Raw genomic sequence first — 26,477 nt, 5'->3', positions numbered from 1 at the left:
CTGCTATCAACCTGAAAGAAATTTGTCGTCCTAGAACGGCCTTAAATTAAAGATCTACCTGCTCTGATTTTTTCCCGCCGTAATGGCAAACGCAAGTACTTTGATTGATGCTGCTACAACTTAGTTGTTTTCCCATGAGATGTTGTATCGCTACTCAAAGACGTTTTCTTTTGCGGTAAGCAAAACCGCAAACAAAATAAATTGTTGAAAATTTGTTGCGACTAGGGACTCTCCGCCGCCTCAAATACTCGAAACACTTCTGGTTTTTAATCTGTTTCGCACATGATGTTAAAACAACCTAATAACGTCAGGAAAATTGCACCTGCATTCAAACAACTAGCGAGTGGTTGACTCCGTTAGTAGCCAATTTGACTCCGGTGAAATCCTACGACTACGAGCCGCCCTTCAAACCATGAATTTTTGTCCGCTCAACAGTTTCGATGAGTCGCACACTTAGTCTATTAAGGCTCTAAGAGAGCTGCGCAGCGACATAATGACCTCCTGCCTTCACCTGTTTATCTCGTTTTCGAGGACAAGAATTTAAAATCGTTAGACCAAAAATTACATTAGGAATAACAGATGGCAAATTATTGGACAATTTCTGAGATGCTCCAGATAAAAAGAATGCCAAGGCCAACGACAAAAGTGAATGGGTTCTTGTCAAAGTCTAAGCCTATTTTGAAAAAATCAAACAATTTTTTAATTCAAGCAATATTACCCTCTAATTGTCTAGTTTTGATTACCTCTAATGAAGTTCATTTAATACATGCTCAAGGTCACTAATTCCGGTAGCCTAAAAATTTCGTAAAAATACTCCTTTGTTCCATAACTAACCCCGTTTGGTAAATTGCTACATGAACGATACTAGCCCCAGTTAATGCTTTGCGGCTAGAAGACTACCGAATCATGAATTTGGTTAATCTTTGAAGATTAAAACTGACCAAAAGTGCTCGATGCTGACTCACTGCTTACTCATTGCTGCATAAATTCGTGTTTTATGGATTTTAAATCAACGCTATCCTCACTTTTACATTTTCAGTAGGCTGTAGTAAAGATATTTCATTTTCTAGCCGAATACCTAAATTGAGACGAAGAACAGCTAAATTTGCAAAGCCGTTTAATCCTAATTGAGTCAGGTTCTCCTGTGACCGAATTATTCAAAAGAGTTCGCGTAAATGGACTCATTAAAAAGCTTTTATCATTCTGAATCACCCTCTCTCAAAGACAAAGGCAGCACAAAAATCAGTGACTATAAAACTATATTTCTACTTGCTGTTCTCTACGTAATTTAGGAGTATATAGTGAAACGGTAATTTTATTTTCATCGCTTTTCTAATTCTTGTTTTAGTACAAACAAATATGGCCTGAACAAATCGTGAACCCAAGAAAACTTTCAATACGGTCACGACATAATACTTCACATTTCAAGTATGATAAGCAAAATTCAGAGTTCGATTTTGTTCCTTTCACTCACATTCAATTTTCCAAACTCCAGCTACGCTTTAATTATCCATTGTATGCTCTTGTAATGTGATTTATTCATGTGTGGAAAGGAAAGCATGGAATTTGGTAAAGGAAAACTACAAGTATGCACTTGTTATACTTTTAAAGTGAAGACAATTGGGGGTGTGGTGTAGTGTTAAGGAGTGGAGAGCGAGGAGTTCAATAGGACGAAAATCAAACGGACGACACAACAATTAACCCCAACTTATGTGGGTTATTATATTTACCTAAGTTAACCATTAAGTTAACTTTAACATAGCTTGTTCACCAATTTGGATCCCTTAAAAGCGAGGGTTGAGTGAATCGGGGTGAAAAGACGTAACCCTCCCATGAATCTGCAGTGACTCAAAGTGACAAACAAATGACGTTAAAGCATGTGAGCAATAGCGGACTGTAGTTTGCGGTCATGCCTATCACGCGTTGCCTGGTGAAATCCGGAAAACGCTCCTGTAACCAGGATTGTATAATGAAAATATCCAACTTTTGAATGTCAATCAGCATTTAATAATCCCATCTTAAGCAAAATGATTTGTCCATTTGACTTGTCGCCCAGTTGGAACCCCATGGGAGAGGAGCGGGGGAGATTGATGGGTTTTAATTTAATGGCAAGTAGGCAACTTTGTTCGTCAGACGCAGGACGGTACGGAGGGGTGATGGGTAAAATAAATTGCGCGATACAATAGATGGAGGCAGATAAATATATATTGCCTCTCTCAAATTGAGATGAGGGAAATAAAGACAACTCATGCACAGCACTTGGTAGAGCACAAATAAATAGAATATATATAGAACAGCAGTAGCAGTTCATAGACAATCGTTCAAGAAAGCTCTGAATATGATCACTCTAACGATGGTTCAAATACAATCCGCTAATTTGCCCAGAATTTAAATTTCTGACCAATAAATGCCCTACTTGTAGAGAGAGACTAGCACGATTTGAGTTTCTCGGTAAAGAACGGTTCCAAACTGCTTCGCCTTATTGCTTTTGATTGAGTATATTTTTTAATACCATACATGACAAATACACTTCATTTTCATCATTTGAAATACCGGGATAAGTTGTTCCATGTAAAATTATATTTCACGAAGAAAGAATCCCACAGTTGCGTTTCAATAAATTTATGGAACGGTTCTAGGAAATAGAGTTAATTTTTTTCGCATCAATTAGATGGTGGCAAAGTCCATAGCATGAAAAAAGTTGTTCTGGTTTCGAGTCCTTGAGGACGAGGAGCTATTGATTCTATTGCTTCTTCGTTGCATGGCAGTTGAGTTACTATTGGAGTTAGTGTAACTATTACTATTATCGAAATTATCGCTGTGGGTACTCATTAGATCAAGGTTAGTGTTCATGTCCAGGTGATGTCCAAAGCTAGATGCGAGCGAGTGATCTGATTGGCTAGTTCGGGGTGAGACACCGAGAATAGCATTTGTAGCAGAGGATGTAGATGAGGTTGTAGAGGGGATTTGAACAGTTGGGTGGCCAGCGCGTCTTGAGGGCGGCGTGAACTCTCCTCGTATTGAACCTGAACATGAGACATTTAATCAACTCCCATTGCGATACCATTTGGATAGATAACCGATGGAACAAATTGTCACCGCCCGCTAGCAGGTTCTCCCCACTGTTGTAATGAGCAGAAACGGAACTTTAAAATGGAAAATTGTGAGAAATTAACTATTTTCATTGCAACGGAAGTCAACCGACCTCTCGAACTTGCTCAACATCTCGGCTTGGTTTCAAAAAAATTTCCAAAAAAAAATTGAATACAATTGCAAATATTATTGAAAAGTTGCTAAAACTCATGATTCTTCAGAACCATTTCGTTGTTTCCAGAAACTCTGAATGGTAATAATTTTTGAATTTGAAATAGTCCAAAGTTAATCGAAATACTGCAAAAACTCTTTGATACTAAAATCTTGAAAACCATTCTATCGGCACTAGAAAACATGCAGTAAGCTATTATCAAACCCTTGAGGCAGTTCCCTTGTCCCTGAGGATGGAAAAACTCAAACATAGTAGGCAGATTCGTAGATAGCTTCGTAGATCTGCAGTCTCAAAAAAAAACAAAGACACACCAAAAAAATTCGTCTTTTCATAGAAGGCAGATATGTTATATTTTGATTTAAAATATGTATAACTTTTTGATGCCTCTATTAGCTGCTCTCAAATACCCTTCAATACACACCCCTTTGACCTTGTCTCATTGAACTAGGGCAAATAAAAGTCGATTTCAAAGTGAGAAAGTCATTTTTGAGAGGTCAAATGTGACCAAAAAATTATCGCCACGCATTTCAGTCGTGCGTGACGTCACGCACGCATTTCAGTTGAAAATGACGTCACGCAAACATTTCAGTTGAAATTGCATGAACGAATGCACAAAAAGCACATTTGAAGTGGTTGTGACGTCATATGTTCGTAAGAAAAATCTTGACGAAATAAAAAAATATAGCCGGACAAGTCCTAAAGTACAATTCAAAAAACTATCAGTGACTAAACAAAAACTAGACCTAGAACGCACTGAGTGAATTGGGAAAACCATTTCCAAAAAATCAGATCAAAAAAATATAAAAACTGAAAATCAACGTCAAAATTACGCATGTGAATAAAAAACCACTAGCGAGAAAGAGAAATTTGGTTAAAAAACTGGGCCTAGAATGAACTATAAATGGATTGGGAACACCAATTAGAAAAAAATCCAATCCAAAAAATTAAAAAAAAAAACAGTAAATCAAAGTGAAATTTCCGCATGTGAACAAAAAACCACTAGCGAGAAAGCGAATTTTTGTTCAAACACCGCTTTCCCACTCGACTTTAAAATTAGAGCGAAACAGAAAAGTTCACGCGGCAAAACTACTCGTTGCCTTTTCGCTCCACTTCCTTTTTCGGCGTAACCAAACTAACTACTCCAATTTTACTTCAAAACTCATGAAAATGTGTGCACAGATCTTTTTAAAAAAAAGACAGCGCCCCAATATAATTCAAATTCTTTGAATTGTAAAAAAACCAAGAGAAGGCCAGAAATAGCCCCAGCTATCGCTATGCGGCTATTAAAAATGACAGAAAAACCTAAAACATGAAAATGCGAAAATTTGTATTATTTCTCGCGCTTATGTTTGCAGTACCCAAAGAAATAGCTCACAAAGTGGTCACAAAAAGTAAACAACCGACTGACGTCGAGTGAATTGCTCTCAAACGCCCAGCGAACGGTTGGCTTCAAAGCAATTTCATTGTCTCAAGAGACTATCCATAATCCCCATTTCAAGCTTTGAATAGTTTCACTGGCTCATAAAGAACCATGAAATTGGAACATAATTTTCCGAAAATTTGAAAAAAAAGTTAATCAAAAAATTGCTAAAGCTGGAGTCATTAAAAAATTGATAACCATTCCATTAACTCCAGAAACCATGCGACAGCTTATCATCAAACCTTGGAGGAAGTCCCCTGGGGAACTTAAAAATTGCACGAAAAATCAAAAAACAATAGGGTTTGATAATAGGTTACTGTATAGTTTCTAGATGTAATGGAATGTTTTTCAAGATTTTAGCACCAAGAAATCAAGCAAAATTTTGAAAATCTTTTACAATTTTTTCAAGTTTTTGAGATATTAAAACTCGAAAAAATTGCAAAAGATTTTTTTAATTTTGCCTGAATTCGTGATGTTAAAATCTTAAAACATTTGAAAAAAAAATTCAGGGGACTTGAAATTGCTGAAATACGTGATGTTAAAATGATGAAAACCATTCCATTACCACCAGAAACTATGCAGCAAGCTACTATCAATCCGCTAAGGAAGTTTTCTTAACCCTGAGGCTGAAAATCCCGAATAATGACAATAAATGTAAAAAAAACGAAAAGTTGCAACTTTTGTCAAAAAAAAGCAAAAATTCGTGATGTTAATCTCTTAAAAAACTTTCTATTACATCTAGAAATTATACAGTAACCTATTATTAAAATTTTGAGGAGGCTCCTTGGCTCTTGAGACTGGATAGACCAAAAAATGACAAAACTTATAAAAAAAACTTGCAAGTTTTGTCAAAAAATTGACAGAAGTTGTGATATTAAAAAGTTGAGATCTATTCCATGGCCGATAAAAATTTTTCTATAACCTATCATTAAACGCTATAGGAGGTTTCCTGGCACCTGGGGCTGAAAACCTTAGCTAACTACAATAAATTTTGAAGTTTGAAAAAATTGCAAATTTTTACAAAAAAAACGATAAAATTTGTGACATTAAAAAGTTGAAAACTTTTCCATAGCCAATAAATTTTTTTCAGTAACTTTTTACCGAACCCCTAAGGAGCTTTTCCGGCTCCTGGGCAGGGAATAATGACAATAAATGACCAAAAAATTAAAAACTGCAAAACTTGTTTAAATTCGCGATGTCAAAATGTTGAAACCATTCTATTACCACCTCAAACTATGCAGTAACCTATTGTCAAACCCTAGAGGAGGTTCCATGGCTCTTGAGGCTGGAGAAACCTAAAACGATAGACAATTTCAAAATTTGAAAATTGCAAAAAACTTTCATAAAATTGCTAAAAATCGTGATGCTAAAATCTTGAAAATTATCCCATTAGATCTAGAAACTATAAAGTAACCTATTATCAAATCCCAGAGGAGGTTCTGTGGGCTTCTTGAAGCAGGATAAACATAAAAAATGACAAAAAAAATCTTGAAAATGGCAAGTTTTATCAAAAAATAGACAAAATTTGTGATACTAATAAGTTGGGCAATAAAAAAATTTCAATGACCTATTATCAAAACCCTATAGGAGGCTTCCTGCTCCTTGGGCTGGAAAACCTTAGATAATACAAAAAAACTGAAACATTTGAAAAAAAATTGCAATTTTTATCAAAAAATTGCTAAAATACGTGATGTTAAAATGATGAAAACCATTCCATTACCACCAGAAACTATGCAGCAAGCTACTATCAATCCGCTAAGGAAGTTTTCTTAACCCTAAGGCTGAAAACCCCGAATAATGACAATAAAAAAAAACGAAAAGTTGCAACTTTTGTCCAAAAAAGCAAAAATTCGTGATGTTAATCTCTTAAAAAACTTTCTATTACATCTAGAAAGTATAGAGTAACCTATTATTAAAACTTTGATGAGGCTCCTTGGCTCTTGAGACTGGATAGACCAAAAAAAGACAAAACTTCTAAAAACTTGCAAGTTTTGTCAAAAAATTGATAAAAATTGTGATATTAAAAAAGTGAGATCTATTCCATGGCCGATAAAAATTTTTCAATAACCTATCATTAAACGCTATAGGAGGTTTCCTGGCTCCTGGGGCTGAAAACCTTAGCTAACTACAATAAATTTTGAAAAGTTTGAAAAAATTGCAAATTTTTACAAAAAAATCGATAAAATTTGTGACATTAAAAAGTTGAACTTTTCCATGGCCAATAAATTTTTTTAGTAACTTTTTACCGAACCCCTAAGGAGGTTTTCCGGCTCCTGGGCAGGGAATAATGACAATAAATGACCACAAAAATTAAAAACTGCAAAACTTGTTTAAATTCGCGATGTCAAAATGTTGAAACCATTCTATTACCACCTCAAACTATGCAGTAACCTATTGTCAAACCCTAGAGGAGGTTCCATGGCTCTTGAGGCTGGAGAAACCTAAAACGATAAACAATTTCAAAAAATTTGAAAATTGCAAAAAATTTTCATAAAATTGCTAAAAATCTTGAAAATTATCCCATTAGATCTAGAAACTATACAGTAACCTATTATCAAATCCCAGAGGAGGTTCTTTGGGCTTCTTGAAGCAGGATAAACATAAAAAATGACAAAAAAAAACTTGAAAATGGCAAGTTTTATCAAAAAATAGACAAAATTTGTGATATTAATAAGTTGGGCAATAAAAAAATTTCAATGACCTATTATCAAAACCCTATAGGAGGCTTCCTGCTCCTTGGGCTGGAAAACCTTAGATAATGACAAAAAAACAAACATTTGAAAAAAATTGCAACTTTTATCAAAAAATTGCAAAAATACGTGATGTTAAAACGATGAAAACCATTCCATTACCAGAAGAAACTATGCAGCAAGCTACTATCAATCCGCTAAGGAAGTTTTCTTAACCCTGAGGCTGAAAACCCCGAATAATGACAAAGTAAAAAAAAACGAAAAGTTGCAACTTTTGTCAAAAAAAGCAAAAATTCGTGATGTTAATCTCTTAAAAAAATTTCTATTACATCTAGAAAGTATAGAGTAACCTATTATTAAAACTTTGAGGAGGCTCCTTGGCTCTTGAGACTGGATAGACCAAAAAATGACAAAACTTCTAAAAAAAAACTTGCAAGTTTTGTCAAAAAATTGATAAAAGTTGTGACATTAAAAAAGTGAGATCTATTCCAAGGCCGATAAAAAGTTTTCAATAACCTATCATTAAACGCTATAGGAGGTTTCCTGGCTCCTGGGGCTGAAAACCTTAGCTAACTACAATAAATTTTGATTTTTTTTAAAAAAATTGCAAATTTTTACAAAAAAATCGATAAAATTTGTGACATTAAAAAGTTGAACTTTTCCATGGCCAATAAATTTTTTTTAGTAACTTTTTACCGAACCCCTAAGGAGGTTTTCCGGCTCCTGGGCAGGGAATAATGACAATAAATGACCAAAAAATTAAAAACTGCAAAACTTGTTTAAATTCGCGATGTCAAAAAGTTGAAACCATTCTATTACCACCTCAAACTATGCAGTAACCTATTGTCAAACCCTAGAGGAGGTTCCATGGCTCTTGAGGCTGGAGAAACCTAAAACGATAGACAATTTCAAAATTTGAAAATTGCAAAAAATTTTCATAAAATTGCTAAAAATCTTGAAAATTATCCCATTAGATCTAGAAACTATACAGTAACCTATTATCAAATCCCAGAGGAGGTTCTTTGGGCTTCTTGAAGCAGGATAAACATAAAAAATGACAAAAAAAAACTTGAAAATGGCAAGTTTTATCAAAAAATAGACAAAATTTGTGATACTAAAAAGTTGGGCAATAAAAAAATTTCAATGACCTATTATCAAAACGCTATAGGAGGCTTCCTGCTCCTTGGGCTGGAAAACCTTAGATAATGACAAAAAAACAAACATTTGAAAAAAAATTGCAACTTTTATCAAAAAATTGCAAAAATACGTGATGTTAAAACGATGAAAACCATTCCATTACCAGAAGAAACTATGCAGCAAGCTACTATCAATCCGCTAAGGAAGTTTTCTTAACCCTGAGGCTGAAAACCCCGAATAATGACAATAAAAGTAAAAAAAACGAAAAGTTGCAACTTTTGTCAAAAAAAGCAATAATTCGTGATGTTAATCTCTTATAAAAATTTCTATTACATCTAGAAAGTATAGAGTAACCTATTATTAAAACTTTGAGGAGGCTCCTTGGCTCTTGAGACTGGATAGACCAAAAAATGACAAAAGTTCTAAAAAAAAACTTGGAAGTTTTGTCAAAATTGATAAAAGTTGTGATATTAAAAAAGTGAGATCTATTCCATGGCCGATAAAAACTTTTCAATAACCTATCATTAAACGCTATAGGAGGTTTCCTGGCTCCTGGGGCTGAAAACCTTAGATAACTACAATAAATTTTGAAAAGTTTGAAAAAAATTGCAATTTTTACAAAAAAATCGATAAAATTTGTGACATTAAAAAGTTGAAAACTTTTCCATGGCCAATAAATTTTTTTCAGAAACTTTTTACCGAACCCCTAAGGAGGTTTTCCGGCTCTGGACAGGGAATAATAACAATAAATGACCAAAAAATTAAAAACTGCAAAACTTGTTTAAATTCGCGATGTCAAAATGTTGAAACCATTCTATTACCACCTCAAACTATGCAGTAACCTATTATCAAACCACAGAGGAGGTTCCTTGACATCTAGGGCATAAAAAAACTACAAAAATTTTCAAAAAAGCTTGAAAAAATTTTGAAAATTGGTATAAATTTGCATGTTTTTAGCGAGCGGTTGTTCGTCAGTAGCTAGCAACGAGAGGGAAGGGGTGGGGGGGGGGGGATTGCACCAGGGTGCTGATGAGGGGCAACATTAGGGTGGGGTGTCTTCAACCTCTAAGAACCGACCTTCACGCCATAAGTCTAAGTATAAGTCTCCAAAAAAGTTTAAGCTGAAACAGCTGAAAGGCTTTAAGAGCACTTAATGCCAGCTGGGCGCTACCTGTTTATCTCGTTTTTGAGGACGAAAAGTCAAAGGCGTCAGACGAAAAATTGGTCAAGCAAAAAATCGCATAAAAAAGACCAAGAGAACTAATATAATTGTTACAAATTTCGTCTGAGCAATTACTTATGTCTGGCAAAAGACTTTTATAAACTTTGATAAACACCCATTTAAGACTAATCGAAAAAAACTCGAAAAACGATGAAAAAATGTGATAAAACATCTTACAAAAAAGAGCACCAATACAACTCAATTCTTGATTTGTAAAAAAAAAGATCTCATTAATAGCCAGTTGAGATGAGGGCGGCTATATAGAAGGAAAACAAAAAACTGCCTAATAAAACTATTAAAATTATAAAGTTTTTCAAAAAAAGATAACTGAATTTTTAGTTCGCGGATCAATTGTCTGGTCCCGTTTAGATAGGCGGAGTGAAACGAGCCGTGAGGGGTAGGTAGATGGGGTAGCAAGGTTTGGGGTTGTAAGAAGGATAGGGGGATAATTATAGGTATACATGCAGGGTTGTTTGATAGGTAGGTGGCTGGTTTGTAGTTTAGATAAGTAGGAGGGACTTAAAAGGGATCAAAAGAACGTCAACGTTCATGAACAAACCTGCTTCACTTTAGAAAAAATAGCTGGCGTACTGCCAGTAAATAGCCGCAATATATTCGTAGATCGGCAGTCTAAAAAAACAGTAAAAAAAGACAGACCAAAAAACTCGTCTTTTCATTGAAGGCTGATCTGTTATAATTTGATTAAAAATCTGTATAGGTTATTGCTACCTCTATTAGCTGATCTCAAATAACCTTCATTTAGAGTGACACACCCATTTGACCTTATCTCTTTGAATTAAAGTAAATAAAAGTCAATTTCAAAGTGAGGAAGTCATTTTTGAGAGTGAGGTAAGTCAAGTGTGACTAAAAATTTAATCACGCGCATGAACAAAAAACTCGCTCCACTAAGAGCGAAAAATGACGTCACACATGCAATTCAGTTGAAATTGCATGAACGAATGAACAAAAAGTGGCTGTGACGTCATATGGTCGTAACAAAAATCATGACGAAATAAAAAAAACCAAGAGAAGGCCAATAATAGCCCCAGCTATCGCTGTGCGGCTATTAAAAAAGAACTTAAAAGCCGTAAAACCCTGTAGAAAAGCAATACTCCTTTTACTGTCAGTAGCTCAATTTTTCAGAGCTGAATTGCTAGTAGCTCAATTTGAGGAACTTAAAAACGAGACCTAGAGATGAATAGTAATTGATTGCAAAAAGCAAATAGAAAAAAATACCCAAAAAAGCCGAAAGCAAAGTAGAAACAAAGTCAAATTGCCTCAAAAGAACAGAGAATATCACAATCGAAAAAGCGATTTTTTGGTCGAATACCGTTTTCTCACTTAACTTTGAAATTAGAGTGAAAAAATTTAAGGTCTCAAAAGCACTCAATTTTTTGCACCACTGCCTGTTTCGTTCGGCGTGACCAAAGATCAAGAAAATTGGTGAAAAAGAGCACCGCAATTGAATTGTACAAAACCAGGCGTAGGCCAATAATAGCCTCAGCTATCAATTTGGGGCAATTAATAAAACGAAACCGACTAACGTCGGGCAAATTGCTCTCAAACGACCGGCGAGCCGTTTGGCTTCGTTAGTAGCTAGCCGCGGTTTAGTGAGGCAAGCTTTAGCTTGATTCGACTCTGCAACTTTTAGTTTTCTAGCCTTGAAAGAAAAGATTCCAGATTTCGCAGTGAAAATGTTCACAACTATTTTTTGTCTCCGGAGTTCTGTCAAGTAACCCATCTAAAAGACTTGAAAAACTTCTTTGGCCAGAAATGATCGTTAAACTCAATAAAGGACAAAAATATTCAAAAATTCCGAAAACAATCGCAAATTTTAACAAGATCTTGCTAAAATTCAAGATATTAAAATCTTCAAAACCATTTCATTGTCTCAAGAGACTATCCAGTCTCGAGAGCTGGAGTCATTATAATAATAACCATTCCATTAACTCCAGAAACTATGCGACAGCTTATCATAAAACCTTGCAGCAGGTCCCTAGGACCTTGGTGCCGTAGAAACGATAAAAAAAATTCGAAAAAGATCCAAAAAACTTAAAATTGCAAATATTTTTCTAAAATTGCTGATATTAAAATCTTGAAACACATTCCATTCCATTCCATTACATCTAGAAGCTATGCAGTAAACTATAATCAAACCCGAGGAGGTTACCTGCCTCTTGAGGTAAGAGAAACCTAAAAACCTTAACAAAGATTTTCTGTTAGGCTTAAAACACCTGAATAATGACAATGTCGAAAAAATTAAAAAATTGCAAGCTTTGTTTGAAAAAAATGCTAAAATTCTTGGTGTTAAATCTTGAAATTCATTCCATTACATTCAAAAACTATACAGTAACCTATTGTCTAACACTAGAGGAGGTTGCTCGGCTTTTGAGGCTGGAGAAACCTAAAAATGACAAAAATTTTAAAAAAAACTTCTAAAAGTTGCATAAAAAACTGCTAATATTAGTGATAATAAAAGTTGAAAACTAATCCATGGCCAAAAGACATTTTCCCGTAACTTATTCTCAAACCCTAACGGAGAGTTTCCATTAGGCTGAAAAACCTGAATAATGACAATATCAATAACATTGAAAAAAAATTCTTAAATTCTAGGTGTTGAAATCTTGAAAAACAACCCATTACATTTAGAACCTTTACAATAACCTATTGTCAAACCCATGAGGAGATTCCTTGGCTCCTCAGGCCGGAGAAATCTAAAAACCGACAAAAATTTCCAAAAAATCTTACTGGAAAGACGTAAATAATGAAACATACCCTGCAGATTGCCGGAAAACAGCCGCCGTTGATTCCCATAACTCTATTGGGATTGAAAGAAAAGAAAATATCAACAAAAATTGATTTTTGTAAAAAAACATTTTTATGTGCAATTTATTTTGATGTCATTTCGTAATTGAACATACTCCTGTCTCACAGTGAGAGGCTACAGGGTCTAGTATCAATACCAATAAGCATTGTAGATAGTAACTAAAACTTATAACAAAGTTCAAGTACCGGCATCTAAAAATGGGCTTTATGAGTTTATCTCGTTTCTATTTCTGACTCTGATCTTTTATACTGACTCTTTTCAATTTGAATTGCGTTGCTGAGCAGCTGCTGTTTAAAAGGACTTTGAGCAGAATGACAAGAGTGAAACTAGCCTAGAGAAGTCAAAATAATTTCACGCAAAATAACGAAAAAGCAGCAAAATGGGTAAAGCGAAAAAAAAGTTCGACGAAGTAAAAAAAATAGGAGCGCGATAAGAGCCGGCTGAGAAGATGAGGGCGGCTTATAAAAATAAATGTCAAAAAAATTGAAAAAATTTCCACATTTTGTCAAAAAAATACTAAAATTCGTGATGTATAAATGTTGAAACCATTCCACTACCACTAGAAACTATGCAGTAACCTAATACAAAACCCTAGAGAAGGTTCCTTGACTTCTAGGTCTGAATGAACTCATACAATGACAAAACTTTTCAAAAGTCAATAGTGGAGGGGTGGTCAACAGTGGGGGTGTCTCCAACCTCTGAGAACCGCCCTTCACACTATAAGTATAAGTCTCCAAAACAGTTTGAGCTGAAACAGAGGTGAAAGGCTCTAACAGCACTTAATGCCTGCTGGAAGATACCTGTTTATCCCGTTTTTGAGGACAAGTCAAAAAAACGTCAGACGAAAAATCGGTCAAGCGAAAAATCGCATAAAACATAGCTGGCAGATTGCCAGAAAATAGATTCATAGATAGGCAGTCTAAAAAAACAGTAAAAAAGACAACAAAAAATTGTCTTTTCATTGAAGGCTGATCTGTTATATTTTGATTAAAAATCTGTATAGGTTATTGCTACCTCTATTAGCTGATCTCAAATAACCTTCATTTAGAGTGACACACCCATTTGACCTTATCTCTTTGAATTAAAGTAAATAAAAGTCAATTTCAAAGTGAGGAAGTCATTTTTGAGAGTGAGGTAAGTCAAGTGTGACTAAAAATTTAATCACGCGCATGAACAAAAAACTCGCTCCACTAAGAGCGAAAAATGACGTCACACATGCAATTCAGTTGAAATTGCATGAACGAATGAACGAAAAGTGGCTGTGACGTCACATGGTTGTAACAAAAATCTTGGCGACGAAATAAAAAAACATAACAGGACAAGTCCTGACGTACAATTCAAAGAATTTTCATCGACTAAACAATACACTAGACCTAGACCGGACTAGCACAGAATTGGGAAAACCAATTCTAAAAAAATCAGATAAAAATATTTAAAAAAACTCAAAATTAATGTCAAAATGCCGCATGTGAACAAAAAAGCCACTAGCGAGAAAAGGAAAATTGGTTCAAACAAAGAACTAGGCCTAGAATGAAATATGAAAGGATTGGGATTATTTCGAAAAAAAAATCCGATCCAAAAAATCGAAAAAAAAAACAGTAAAAATCAAAGTGAAATTGCCGCATGTGAACAAAAAAACACTACCGATAAAGCAAATTTTTGTTCAAACACCGTATTCTCACTCTACTTTAAAATAGTGAGAATACGGAGAATCGCTTTTTCGCTCCATTTCCTGTTTCGGCGTGACCAAAATCACCACTCCAATTTGACTTCAAAAATCATGAAAATGTGTGAACAGATCTTAAAAAAAAGACAGCGCCCCAATACAATTCAAATTCTTTGAATTGTAAAAAACCAAGAGAAGGCCAATAATAGCCCCAGCTATCGCTATTAAAAAGACCGACAGGACTAATATAATTGCTACAAACTTCGTTTAAGAGCAATTAGAAAGCAATTCGGTTAAGCCCGTAGCTCGTATCTACCTCGAAATAAATGCAAGCCGCAATTATTTCGAAGGGCTCTATTAAATTCCTTACTTGATGAACAAGTGTCGTTTGAAGTGGTTGGAGCATTGTAGGAAACAACTGTTGAGTTTCTTGTTGCGGAAGTAGAATGATTCATTTGGAGTGCAGACGCTGCATGATGTTGGTATCCAGCATGAGTGGTTGGCTTGTTTGTGTGCCGCTCAGATGGTGACGATTTCACAGTTCTCGCCGACTCCCCGGGAGGTGCAACCCAGGAAAGTAGCACTGTGATATCGTCTGGTTTGCCTCCCGTGATGTTGAGGCCTGCCTCTAGTCTCGCCAGTTTACTGAATGGGGAGCTGTAGTGTGGGTCATGTGACATCTGTCTGGCCTTGGTCGCTAGTCTCTCTACTGTGTCTCGCAGCAGATCCTCATCTGGGGACTAAAGAAATACACTTAGCAACTATTGTATGTTCGAGCTACACAAAAATTTACATCAGGTGCAATTTAGTAATAGTAAAAGCGAATCGTAGAAAAAGAGCAGTAAAAGCGGTCACTTGAAAACATGTTAAACTCAGAGGCATTGTAATTGCCAAGAACTTATGAGTGAAATTATTGGTAAAATCGATTAGCCCGATAGCAAAAAAATTCAAAAACCAATGGAAATTGTAGGATCAAGTTTCGACAGCAAAATTATGCAGCAAAAGCTTCTTTAAGTAGAATACCAAAAGCATTACCTTCTTATCTAAGTAGTTCAACTCCTTCAAAATATGCGAGTCTGCTAAGTTGTCGAACAAACCATCGGTCGCGACCATTACAATATCGCCCACTTGTAACTGGAATCTCTCTTCACTGCAGTCGACTACCCTGTCGCTCAAAATGCCCCCTTCAGCCTCGCCCGGCACAGGCGGGGGCAACATTGCCAATTGGAATGGAGTGTTGAAAAAATGTTGTTGCATGGCAGTTCTGTGCACAATTGAACCCGAACGGACCACTAGGCAACCCGAATCGCCCAAGTTAGCTGAGTAGAGAGTATTAGCCAGTCGTTCCAACACGACAATGCAAACTGTACTGCTGCCAACAATAGGCTGCTTCAAGTCATACATGGCATCGTAGCCACCTGATAAGATTGAGGTTGGTCTCTGAACCTGGAAGCGCCCTTCTTTCACAATTCGTTCACATTGTTTCATAAGGTGACGTGGAAACACGCTGGCGTCAACGCCATAGTCCCGCCAACCACCCACGCCATCGGCAACACCTAAAAGACAATATTAAAACTTCCTACTTTTATTGTAGCGCACAAAATCGTTGAGGATTCACTGGTATAATGCCATTTACGCATAAAGGATATAATTTTCCCGGAAACTGAAAAATGCATTCCAACAAAATTGGTGGCAGCAGCACAATGGTTGTGTTACTGCAGTCGGTCCTAGCTTTCCTTCAATTCTTAAACCAGGAAAGGGACAACAGCTATCTGAACACGATTCGAGAGAAGGCGGGGGGGGGGGGGGGGGTGACCATTGAAATAAAAGCAGCAGCATGCTTTTTACATTCTATCGAATTTTCTGTTCCGATATTCATTGTTCAAGTTGCAATTCGTTTTAGTGTTGATTATACCTCGTGGAATATGCTTGACATAATGCAAACATCAAGCACTTGACTATCAAAGACACATTATGACATTGCTTTTCGCCTATCTTATTCCTATAGACTTAAGCAAAGCCCAATAAACAACGCAACACAAATATCATTTGCATCCTATCAGCTGATCAAAACATTAATTAAATTCAAGTCCAGTGCACATACAGTTCAGCAAATTTTTGAGATTTTAAAAGAACTAAGCATAGTCTGTCGTTTCGCATTGAGCTTGAGTTGTTTGCTCAACTGAATACCTCGGCAGGACCTTTTAAAGTTCATGCTGCATTATTTGTTTGTTTATTTTCAATTCATCAATTGCCATATTCAGAGAGAGCATTGCTTTACAACTCTTTTGCATAAATAAAACAAGAGTTTGTTTTCAGCTCCAGAAAACATTTATAATATGCTGCACGAATTTACTGACCGTTAAAGATAACAAAGAACATCGCGGTGAACAAAGTATTGTGAACGCCAATTAACAAAGCGAAGCGAGCTGTGATGAAAACTTGCACAAAACTTTGTGCTCATTTGTCAAAAATTATCAGTAAATAAAAACTTATCAATTTGAATCGCATAATAACAGTTCAATCACTGTGACAAAAAAAACTTACTCCGCATATACGATATAACCATGAATGAAAACGGTACGACCGATTTTGGTATGAGAAATGACCTCAGGATATAAAGTAACAGAAAAGTGATAAAAAAAACAAAAAAAGTGATTTAAAAACACTTAAATCTTTGGGGCTTTTCAAGTTTAGCCCTCTGCCAGTTTAGTTGTCATATAGCTCATAGCCCCGTCATGATTATAATCATGGGAATGATATTACTTTTTTAAAAAGAAAACGGCCATAATATTAAATAAAAACAGCTTTTATATCAAAGTAAAGACTTCTAGACCATGCGTGCTCTGATGACTCTGTTCACGCTACTCAGTAAAAATTGTCCATAGAAGAGATTTCAGCTTCGAAGGGACGTTAAGTTTAAAAACAAATTCAAAACCAACCAAATTGGAAAATTTAACAATTACGTACAAAAATCGACAAAAAGCCGACAACAAAAACGAAAAAAGCTGACAAAATATCTAAGACGCCAAAAAATATACAATTTAGCACGAATTCGTCAGTTCAAGTTAATCAATATTATTCGAGTCTCCGTGTCAGCACGGTGCTCAAAGACGGAACTAATTAAGAAGTACCCTCAAGTAAAATAGTTTCGCAAGAACTCTGCTAATTTTTCAGCAAACTTTGGATGAAGTTTGAACGGCTTTTTTCCACAGAGGCAATCTGGGCAGTTCAATTAAGTCTAAGTGTCCTTAATTTTTATAGTCCGTCCAAGAATGATTTTAAACACAACCGAATAACATCGGATGAAATGCTCTCAAACGACAAAGTGGTCAGGGGCGATAAAAACTCAAACATAAACGGCAGATTGCCGGAAACATAAACGGCAGATTGCCGGAAAATAGCCGCCGTTGATTCCAATAAGCATGATTGGGATTGAAAGAATAGATATTGAAAAAAAAAAGATTTTTGTACAAAAACATATTTTAAGTCCGATTTATTTTGATGGCATTTCGTAGTTGAACATACTTCTGTTTCTTAGAGAGATTACAGGGGGAACTCTCAAAACTAATAAGCATTAGAGAGAGGTAACTAATATTTATAGGAACGACGTTCAAATAGCGGGCATCTAAAATTGGGCTTTATGGGTTTATCCCGTTTCTATTTCTGACTTCAATTTTTTATACTGACTCTGTTCAATTTGAATTGCTTTGCTGAGCACCTGATGTTCAAAATCACTTTAAGCAGAATGAGAGAAGAGAGAAACTAGCATAGAGAAGTCAAAAAGATTTCACGCAAAATGTTGAAAACGCGGTAAAATGAGGTAAAGCGAAACATTTTTTTTGTTCGACGAAGTAAAAAAAAACATAGCAGGACAAGTCTTGACGTACAATTCAAAGAATTTTCATTGACTAAACAGAAAACTAGACCTAGAACGGACTATGAATGGATTGCAAAAACCATTTAGAAAAAAATCCGATCCAAAAAATCGAAAAAACAGTAAAAATCGAAGTAAACAAGACGGCTTGTTAACGTGCGTTCGCACTGATGTTCCGCATGTGAACAAAAAAACCACTAGCGAGAAATAAAAATTTAACTCAAACAAAAAACTAGGCCTAGAATGAGCTGCGAATGGATTGAGAAAATCATTTTAAAAAAATCCGATCCAAAAATCGAAAAAATAGGAAAAATCAGTGGGAAATTACCGCATGTGAACAAAAAAACCACTACCGATAAAGCGAATTTTTGTTCAAACACCGTATTCTCACTCTACTTTAAAATTAGAGCAAAAAAATTTCACGCCACAAAACCACTCGTTTTTTCGCTCTACTTCCTGTTTCGGCGTGAGCAAAGTCACTAGTCCAATTTGACTTCAAAAATCATGAAAACGTGTGAACAGATCTGAAAAAAAACATAGCCGGAAGAATTCCGGAAGCGACTCGAAGCTTCAAAACATCGCTGACGAAACAGTAATTGCAGTGGAAGCCACTACCTTTTGTATTAAACCATTAACTCACTACCTCTCCAGGTCTGCTCTAAAAATTGGTGAAACTTAGACCACTGTCAACAAGAGAAACAAAATGCAGCAAAATTTTATATTATTGAAAACGTTTGGTAACGTTAAAAAAATCCAAAATAATTAAAATGTTCAAAACCTGATATTATGAAAAAGCTGGCAAGGTTATCAATAGCCCTCAAATAATTCATGATTCTAATCTGAAAAAGATCGCGAACGCAAACGGCAGATAATAATATTAGAAACTAAGTTATATCTTTTCAAAATGGAAAGCTCAAATTTAAAAATCAGAAAACACCTAAAATTACACTTCTAATCACTGCGATTAAGACAAAAAACAACGCACCTGTTTTCTTGTACATAAGCTAGACAACATGATCTCATACTAAATCAAAAATAAAATTGATCACAGAAAAGACATAAACAGCAGAATATTCAAAGGCAAAAAATCGTTTTAATTAATAACGAGGCCGGAAGAACGCTGTAGTAATTAGTCATAAGTGGAAGTTTTTGAAAAAGCTTGCTATCAAACTCTCAGTACTGCCTTAGGTTGAATGAAATCAATTGCAAACCAAAGAAATGACGAAAATCTAAAAAAAAAGCTGAAATCATTCATTTTTTACAACTGAAAAAATCAAAATACCGAAAATAAATGTAGATACCAGGACAAAACTAGAATGATACTAACTAGAATGCGAATATGGGCACAATGTAAGGAACACCCTAACAAAATGACATTCTTGATTTTTGAAAAATAAAAATCAATTTAAAAAATGGTCAAAGAACTTCTAACTAGACTTATGAAAAAAGTTTTACCTGTTTTTTCAAAACTGAACGCCAAAAAGTGATTGAATTTTATTGAAACGAAATTAAAGTCCCCCATGTTGCACAAAAAAACTATTTCTACCAATTACAACCAAAATACAAACGAAAAACTGACAAAAATCGAAAAAAAACTACCAAAATCGGATTAGCATATGTACACTTTTATGAACCAAAATTACATCGAGGTAGAAAGAGGCGTTGAGCATAGGAATTATCAAAAAGAAGTTGCCATATTTACTGATTTTTGACAAAAAACGGTTAAAAGATCCAAAAATGAAGAAAATAGAATAAAAAAGCCAAAAATTAACTCAAATCAAGGACTATATGTGCAATTCAGTCAAAAACTACTTTTCACAGTCAAAAAGTCATTCACTAAACGCAGCACATGATCAAAAAACTTCTCTCGCTTAGCGAAAATCTTAGGTCAAAATGCCGCGTGAACAAATCTACTTCCTGAAAAAAAAATAGCAGGACAAGTCCTGACGTACAATTCAAAGAATTTTCATTTCATTGACTGAACAGAAAAACTAGACCTAGAATGGACTATGAGTGAATTGAGAAAACCATTTAAAAAAAATCAGATAAAATAAGAAAAAAAAACAAAATCAATGTCAAAATTCCGCATGTTAACAAAAAAACCACTAGCGAGAAATAAAAATTTAACTCAAACAAAAAACTAGGCCTAAAATGAGCTGTGAATGGATTGAGAAAATCATAAAAAATCCAATCCAAAAAATCGAAAAAATAGGAAAAATCAGTGTGAAATTGCCGCATGTGAACAAAAAAACCACTACCGAGAAACCGAATTTTTGTTCAAACACCGTTTTCTCACTCTACTTTAAAATTAGATCGAACAAAATTCACGCCGCATAACAACTCGCTTTTTCGCTCCATTTCCTGTTTCGGCGTGACCAAAATCACTACTCCAATTTGACTTCAAATATCATGAAAATGTGAGAACAAATCTTAAAAAAAACATAGCCGGAAGAATTCCGGAAACGACTCGAAGTGAAAATCCTTTTAAACACCGTCCAACTACTCATCAAACAAAACGTGCCTTCACTAATTTATGATTATCTTGGAACAAAAAAGTAAAAACAATCAAATCTGATCTGTTAAAATATGATAAAAAATCTGATCAAATTTTAATATAAATTGAGATCCCGAAAAAACTATCTCTGCCAAAATAACTTCAACAATACAACTAGTACTTACAAAAACCACTTATTTTAATTTTGAAAAAATACTTTAGGCTAAAATTATGAAAAAAAGCTTTTAAAAACAACTTTCACTGAAAAACTGGAAAAAGTTACTTATTTTTTTAATATTTCAAAAACATATAAATCCAAAGAAAAATTCCCTTGAGCCCATAGGGTATCCAGATGCTCACAAAACAATTGGCAAGTCATAATCGGCAAAGAAACTTGGCTAAAAACAGAAAAAAAAACAAAAAAGTGCAAAAAATTAAGAAAAATAGTTCCAATTTTCGCCATTTTTTGTCATATTTCTCAACAAAACGATTCTTACTCACAAAACTGTAACCAATTGTTATCATAAAATTGCTCAAAGAGAAGGGGTTTCTTCAATACCCATTTGAGCCAGTAAAACAAAATAATCGTCAAAAAACAGCAAAAATTCGCCCGAAAATCAGCAAAATACATAAAAACCTCCGAAATATCATAAAATTCATATTAATTTCCAGAAATCTTCAAAGCACTACCGAAACCAGCCTAAAATTAAAACAAAATCATAACCAAACCTCTTAACCAAAATAAATGGAAAAAACTGCTTTAAAATGCCGCACGTGAACAAAAAAATTCGCTCGCTTAGAGAAAATTTTTTCACACATCAATTTCTCGCTCTCTCAAAAACAGCGGTATGAACAAAAACCACTCTCTTATCGCTCCGCTCTTCACTTTTGTTCAGCGCCAAAATCACTCCAAATTTTTTCACGCGTTTCATTTCCCGCTTCAAAAATCACTCCAATAAAATTGATTTAAAAAAGGACTTCTCCAATACTCCTCTTCCAGTCATAAAAAGACAGCACCCCAATACAATTCAAATTCTTTGAATTGTAAAAAACCGAGAGAAAACCAATACTTCTCTTCATGTCGTAAAAACCGAGAGCAAACCAATACTCCTCTTCGAGTCGTAAAAATCTATTTCCTGTAAAAAAAAAACCGAGAGAAAACCAATACTCCTCTTCGAGTCGTAAAAACCGAGAGAAAACCAATACTCCTCTTCGAGTCGTAAAAAGACAGCGCCCCAATACAATTCAATTCTTTGAATTGTAAAAAAATAGGAGCGCTATAATAGCCGGCTGAGATGAGGGCGGCTATCAATAAGCGGCTTAAATATTAGAGTTTATCATAGACCACGACAAAGATTTGAAAAAGAAACCAATTACGCCTTACTTTTGATTTCACTTTAAGTAAACTGCCGCTTATTAAGATAACAGATGAAATGTGCTCTGATTTCGTTCCTAAACATCGTAATTGATATCAAAAAAGCATATGACAAATTGTTACCTAAATAATAATGCATTATTGTTCATTTGAGCCTGACAATACTTCCACCAAATCGTAGGGAAAACAACCCTATGAGATAGCCAGATTATTCAGGGAGGATGATTTCCCCTTCAGGCAACTAAATTGACTGAAATGTACACTTGTGTATCTTTTTAATGAGGATAAAAACAGCAATATAAAAATTTTCACAATTACCAATTGATTTTCAATATTTGCCGTATTGCCAAGTTTGAAAGAGGGACTTCTAAGTACTACCATTTTTGCAAGTTTCGACATTAAATACTTAGTCCAATTATTACCATTATCATTTTTTTTGCTTCCTGAGTAAACTCCACTACTTGAATTATTATTTGGTTTCAATAGCATAATACTATTCGCAAAGAAGAACATAGCCGGCTAATTCGCGGAATAGCTGCGACGGAATAGACTTGCGTGCTGTATAATAGAGATAGAAACATAGATCTAAATTGGATCTAAAAAATTGACGCCGCTCAAAAACGTATCTAAAAAACATTCAGCGATAAGTTATTAAAGCTTGTTAAAATTAATTCCGCAAAAGCCTTTTATTAGGGACCTTTACTGCACATATGAGCTCCTTTGACCTTCTGCGAAAGTCATTTTATTGAGTGAGGTACGTCACGTATGATCAAAATCTAATCACGCAAATTGTCTTAAAACCTTTGCTAGAGAGAGAATGAGAAATGACGTCACGCGCTCAAACGCCGTTAGTGAGAGGAAGAAGTCATTCAGAAATCTTGACGTTTTCAAGTTCGCTGTGTGAAAAAATGTAAAACGAAAAAGAGTGTCAAACGACGAAACAAAAATCCAAGAGCACAGCAATATAGCTCTACTTAACTTACAGCTTCGCAGCTAAAAAAATTATTCCATTCATTGCTTATGTTCCAGATTTAGTCCAAATAAAACCACACCTTAATAACCCGTTTTCAAGAATAACAGGGTTGAAAAATTCTTTGTCGTGTGTTAACTCGACATCTTGCTTAAATGTAAGGGTTAGAAACTATCAGACCTCTAAGAGGCGTGCTCATTGACTCGTTGCCATTTGAGCTTTCCCTGTTTACCCCGTTTATGAGGGCGATAAGTTGAAAGCCTCAAAAAATCTTCAAGAAAAAAAACATAGCTGGCAGATTTCCAGAAAATAGCCGCAATAGCTTCGTAGATCTGCAGTCTCAAAAAACAGTAAAAAAGACAGACCAAAAAAAATCGTCTTTTCATTGAATGATGATATGTTAAATTTTGATTAAAAATCTGTATAAGTTATTGCTGCCTCTATTAGCTGCTCTCAAATAACCTTCAATTAGAGTGGCACAAATTCACTTGACCCTATCTCTTCGAATTACAATAAATAAAAGTCAATTTCAAAAAGAGGAAGTCATTTTTGAGTGAGTAAGTCAAGTGTGACCAAAAATTTAATCAAGCGAATGAACAAAAACCCTCGCTCCATTAAGAGCGAAAAATGACCTCACGCACGCACTTCAGTTTAAATTGCATGAACGAATGAACAAATAGCAGATTTGAAGTAGTTGTGACGTCATATGGTTGTAACAAAAATGTTGAATATGAAATAAAAAAAAACAAAGAGAAGGCCAATAATAGCCCCAGCTATCGCTGTGCGACTATTAATCACATAAAATATCACAGGACTAATATAACATAAATGCTACAAAAATCGTTTGCGAGGAATCAAACATAGAGGGACAACAGATTACTGAACTACAATTCAAAAAATAATGAGTTAACAAAATATGAACGCCAGAAATGAAAAGGAAGAGCTTTTGAAAACCATTTATAAAAATCGATGAAAAATTGAAGAAGCGATAAAAACGATAGTCGAAATTTCGCACGTTAACAAAAACCGCCAGAGACTGATTGTTGGAAGATTTGTTCGAGCAGCACATTTTCACTCTTAAAAACAAAAGTAAAAAAAATCCAGAACAAAACTGGACGTTTTCCGCTATACTTCCTTTTTCAGTGTGACAAAAAAATACTACTCAAATTTGAATTATACTCTCTCTTATCTCAACTATGTACTCAATGAAACAGATTTCTTCAAACTTCCGAAGACTCCCGGAATCACATTTAGTTGTCCGAAGCCTGATCAAAGTAAACGAAATATCATTATTTCACAATTTCACTCAACAGCAGTAAAACATTGAGAAAAGCAAAACTGGAAAAAAAATTTCTGCAAGTTGCACTCGAACACAATAATTCTCATCAAAGGTTTGATACGTCCAGTGTTCGTTCAAAAGATGAGTAGCCATCGATAGATTAGGCAAAAGACTAAGCATGGTGAGAATACCGAAAAGAAATTAAGCAAAAATTCGAAGTCTAATTAAAATTTTACAAAAACATCTAAGATGAGATGACCCAACAATTTTAGTAAAAAAAGAGTTCTGATAATGTTTCTGTGTGATCATTGACGACCCAGACGATAGTCACATACTTCGAAACAAATAAAATAGACGTAAAAATCATCACCAATGTTTTATTTATATGCTTAAATCTGTCCCTTCAAGCACTCAAATGCCTCCCATTCGCTAAGTTAAAAAAATCTTATGGTAGTGTTCAAAAAACGATTGAACAAGAGTATATTACAAAAAGATCATGACCGAAGAAAAAGGCCGAAACCTTCAAATGTCGCTACTTTTTCAGTTCGTCCTAAAAGGCGGATCTTTTCCGTTTGAGCCCCCCCCCCCCTTAGTGGGCGCATATTACTTGCACCCCCAGAAGCACATACCATATTTTTACATAATGATTTACTATGTAACGGCACGTGCTCTGTAACTGGGGGGCTCATAACGTACTGGGGGCACAAACGGATAAGATCCAACAAGGGAAATGACAAAAGTCCAAAAAAGCATCTAAATGTATTAGAACGTCGGGTGAATTGCTTTCAAACACTGGCGAGCGGTCAGCTTTGATAGTAGCCATCTTGAGCTTCGGGTGGCTAGCGTTAGGGTTGGGGTTTGTGGTACGCGGAGTTGGGTCACAAGGGGGCGAAGTCGAACGAGCTGCGTTTAGGGAGGGGTGGATGGGGTATGGGGTTAGTGTGGAGGGAGCGGGGGGGGGGCGTACGTGGCTGGCGGCTCAGTTTTGCGGTTTTCATACTCGCCAAAAATTGCCCTTTACAATGATTTTGTGCCTTCTAAGCAGTTTTTATGAACTGTACACTTAAAGACCCTAACCCGCTTAGGACAATTAAGTTTATCCCGTTTTTAAGAGCACTAAGTTACAAGCGTCAAACGGAAAAGAAAATCGATCGATCAAATAATTGCATTAAAGAACACTAAATGACTAATATAATTGCTAAACTTGGTTTAAGGGCAATTAATTGTCAGTGATCTCAAACGTGCAATTAAATGTTGATATATGCGCGTGCAAAAACACTCTGGCTTAAGTTAAAGCTAAAACTGCTTTCAACAAAAACGCATATGAACAAAAAATGTGGCTTGCTTGTCGAATCTTTTTTCGTTCTTACTTCTATTTTTCTTCTAAGTTTTCAAAACCGGTATAACAAAAACACCACCATCTCTTCTCTCCTCTTTAATTTTCCGACAACTATAGCAATTAAAGTTTCGTCACGTGCCGCATTGACTTTTACATTCTGATTCACAAGCACACTACCAATCAAAAAATAGATCACCATAGTTCTTCTTCAAGTCGCAAATAGCAGAAAATTATAACGCCTCTAAGAGTCGTAAAGGGACCCAATACAATTAAAATTTTTCTTATTGCAAAAACCACGATGAAACCCATAACCGCTATCGTTTCGAGGCTATTAAAATGAAATAGAAGAGAATTGAATATTGTTGTTTTTCAGTGATTTCGGCTTATAGTCAATCTTACCGATAACTTGTGTTGTGTCATAATCTGCCACAAACCATGCATCATCACCAAATATACCATCCTGAGTATGATGGAGGATAAACCCAGTGGACGGTGACCCAGCTGCACTGCCAGAAGTTCCTAGTTTGGGACTCACCCGACCCGTAGCTGAACTCTGTTAAACAATTAATACAAATAACTAAAAAGTTGATAGACATGCTCGCAGATGCAAGATGGATGTGCAATCAGAAAATGTTCGAGGCGACATTATGGGTTCTTCATTATGCTCACTCCCAATAACCAAAATTAGAATTCAAAAGGACGAAAGCTAGGCTTTAACTATGAAGAGCTATACGTACAAGGCCTGGCAGAGATGACTTTTTGGGAAATCCACATGATGCTGTAATTAGCCTGGTTAGGTTTTCTCTTCTTTGTCTTTCCTCTGACTCTTTGAGTTGTTGGCAGAAAGATCGAATGAGCGGCCGCCCAAAATGTCCTCCGTAAGCAAATATACTCAGCATTATGTTACCATTACTCC

At 35.3% G+C, this 26,477-nt stretch overlaps 1 protein-coding gene across 1 annotated transcript; it reads right to left on the bottom strand.

Moving 5' to 3' along the window:
- Window positions 1-1,242: 1,242 nt before the first annotated feature.
- LOC142341525 (uncharacterized) lies at window positions 1,243-26,477 on the bottom strand. The gene is made up of 5 exons (XM_075392524.1): window positions 26,299-26,477; window positions 25,961-26,114; window positions 15,263-15,783; window positions 14,598-14,967; window positions 1,243-3,026 (listed from the first exon to the last, which is right to left on the bottom strand). The coding sequence occupies exons 1-5, from the start codon at window positions 26,458-26,460 to the stop codon at window positions 2,668-2,670; spliced, it is 1,566 nt and encodes a 521-aa protein (XP_075248639.1). The 5' UTR covers window positions 26,461-26,477; the 3' UTR covers window positions 1,243-2,667.

Source organism: Convolutriloba macropyga, chromosome 6 (assembly GCF_964194025.1).
Source record: "Convolutriloba macropyga chromosome 6, txConMacr16.3, whole genome shotgun sequence".
NCBI lineage: Eukaryota > Metazoa > Xenacoelomorpha > Acoela > Convolutidae > Convolutriloba > Convolutriloba macropyga.
The sequence above is the reverse complement of the archived record's forward strand: the minus strand, read 5'-3'. Positions and strand labels throughout refer to the sequence as shown.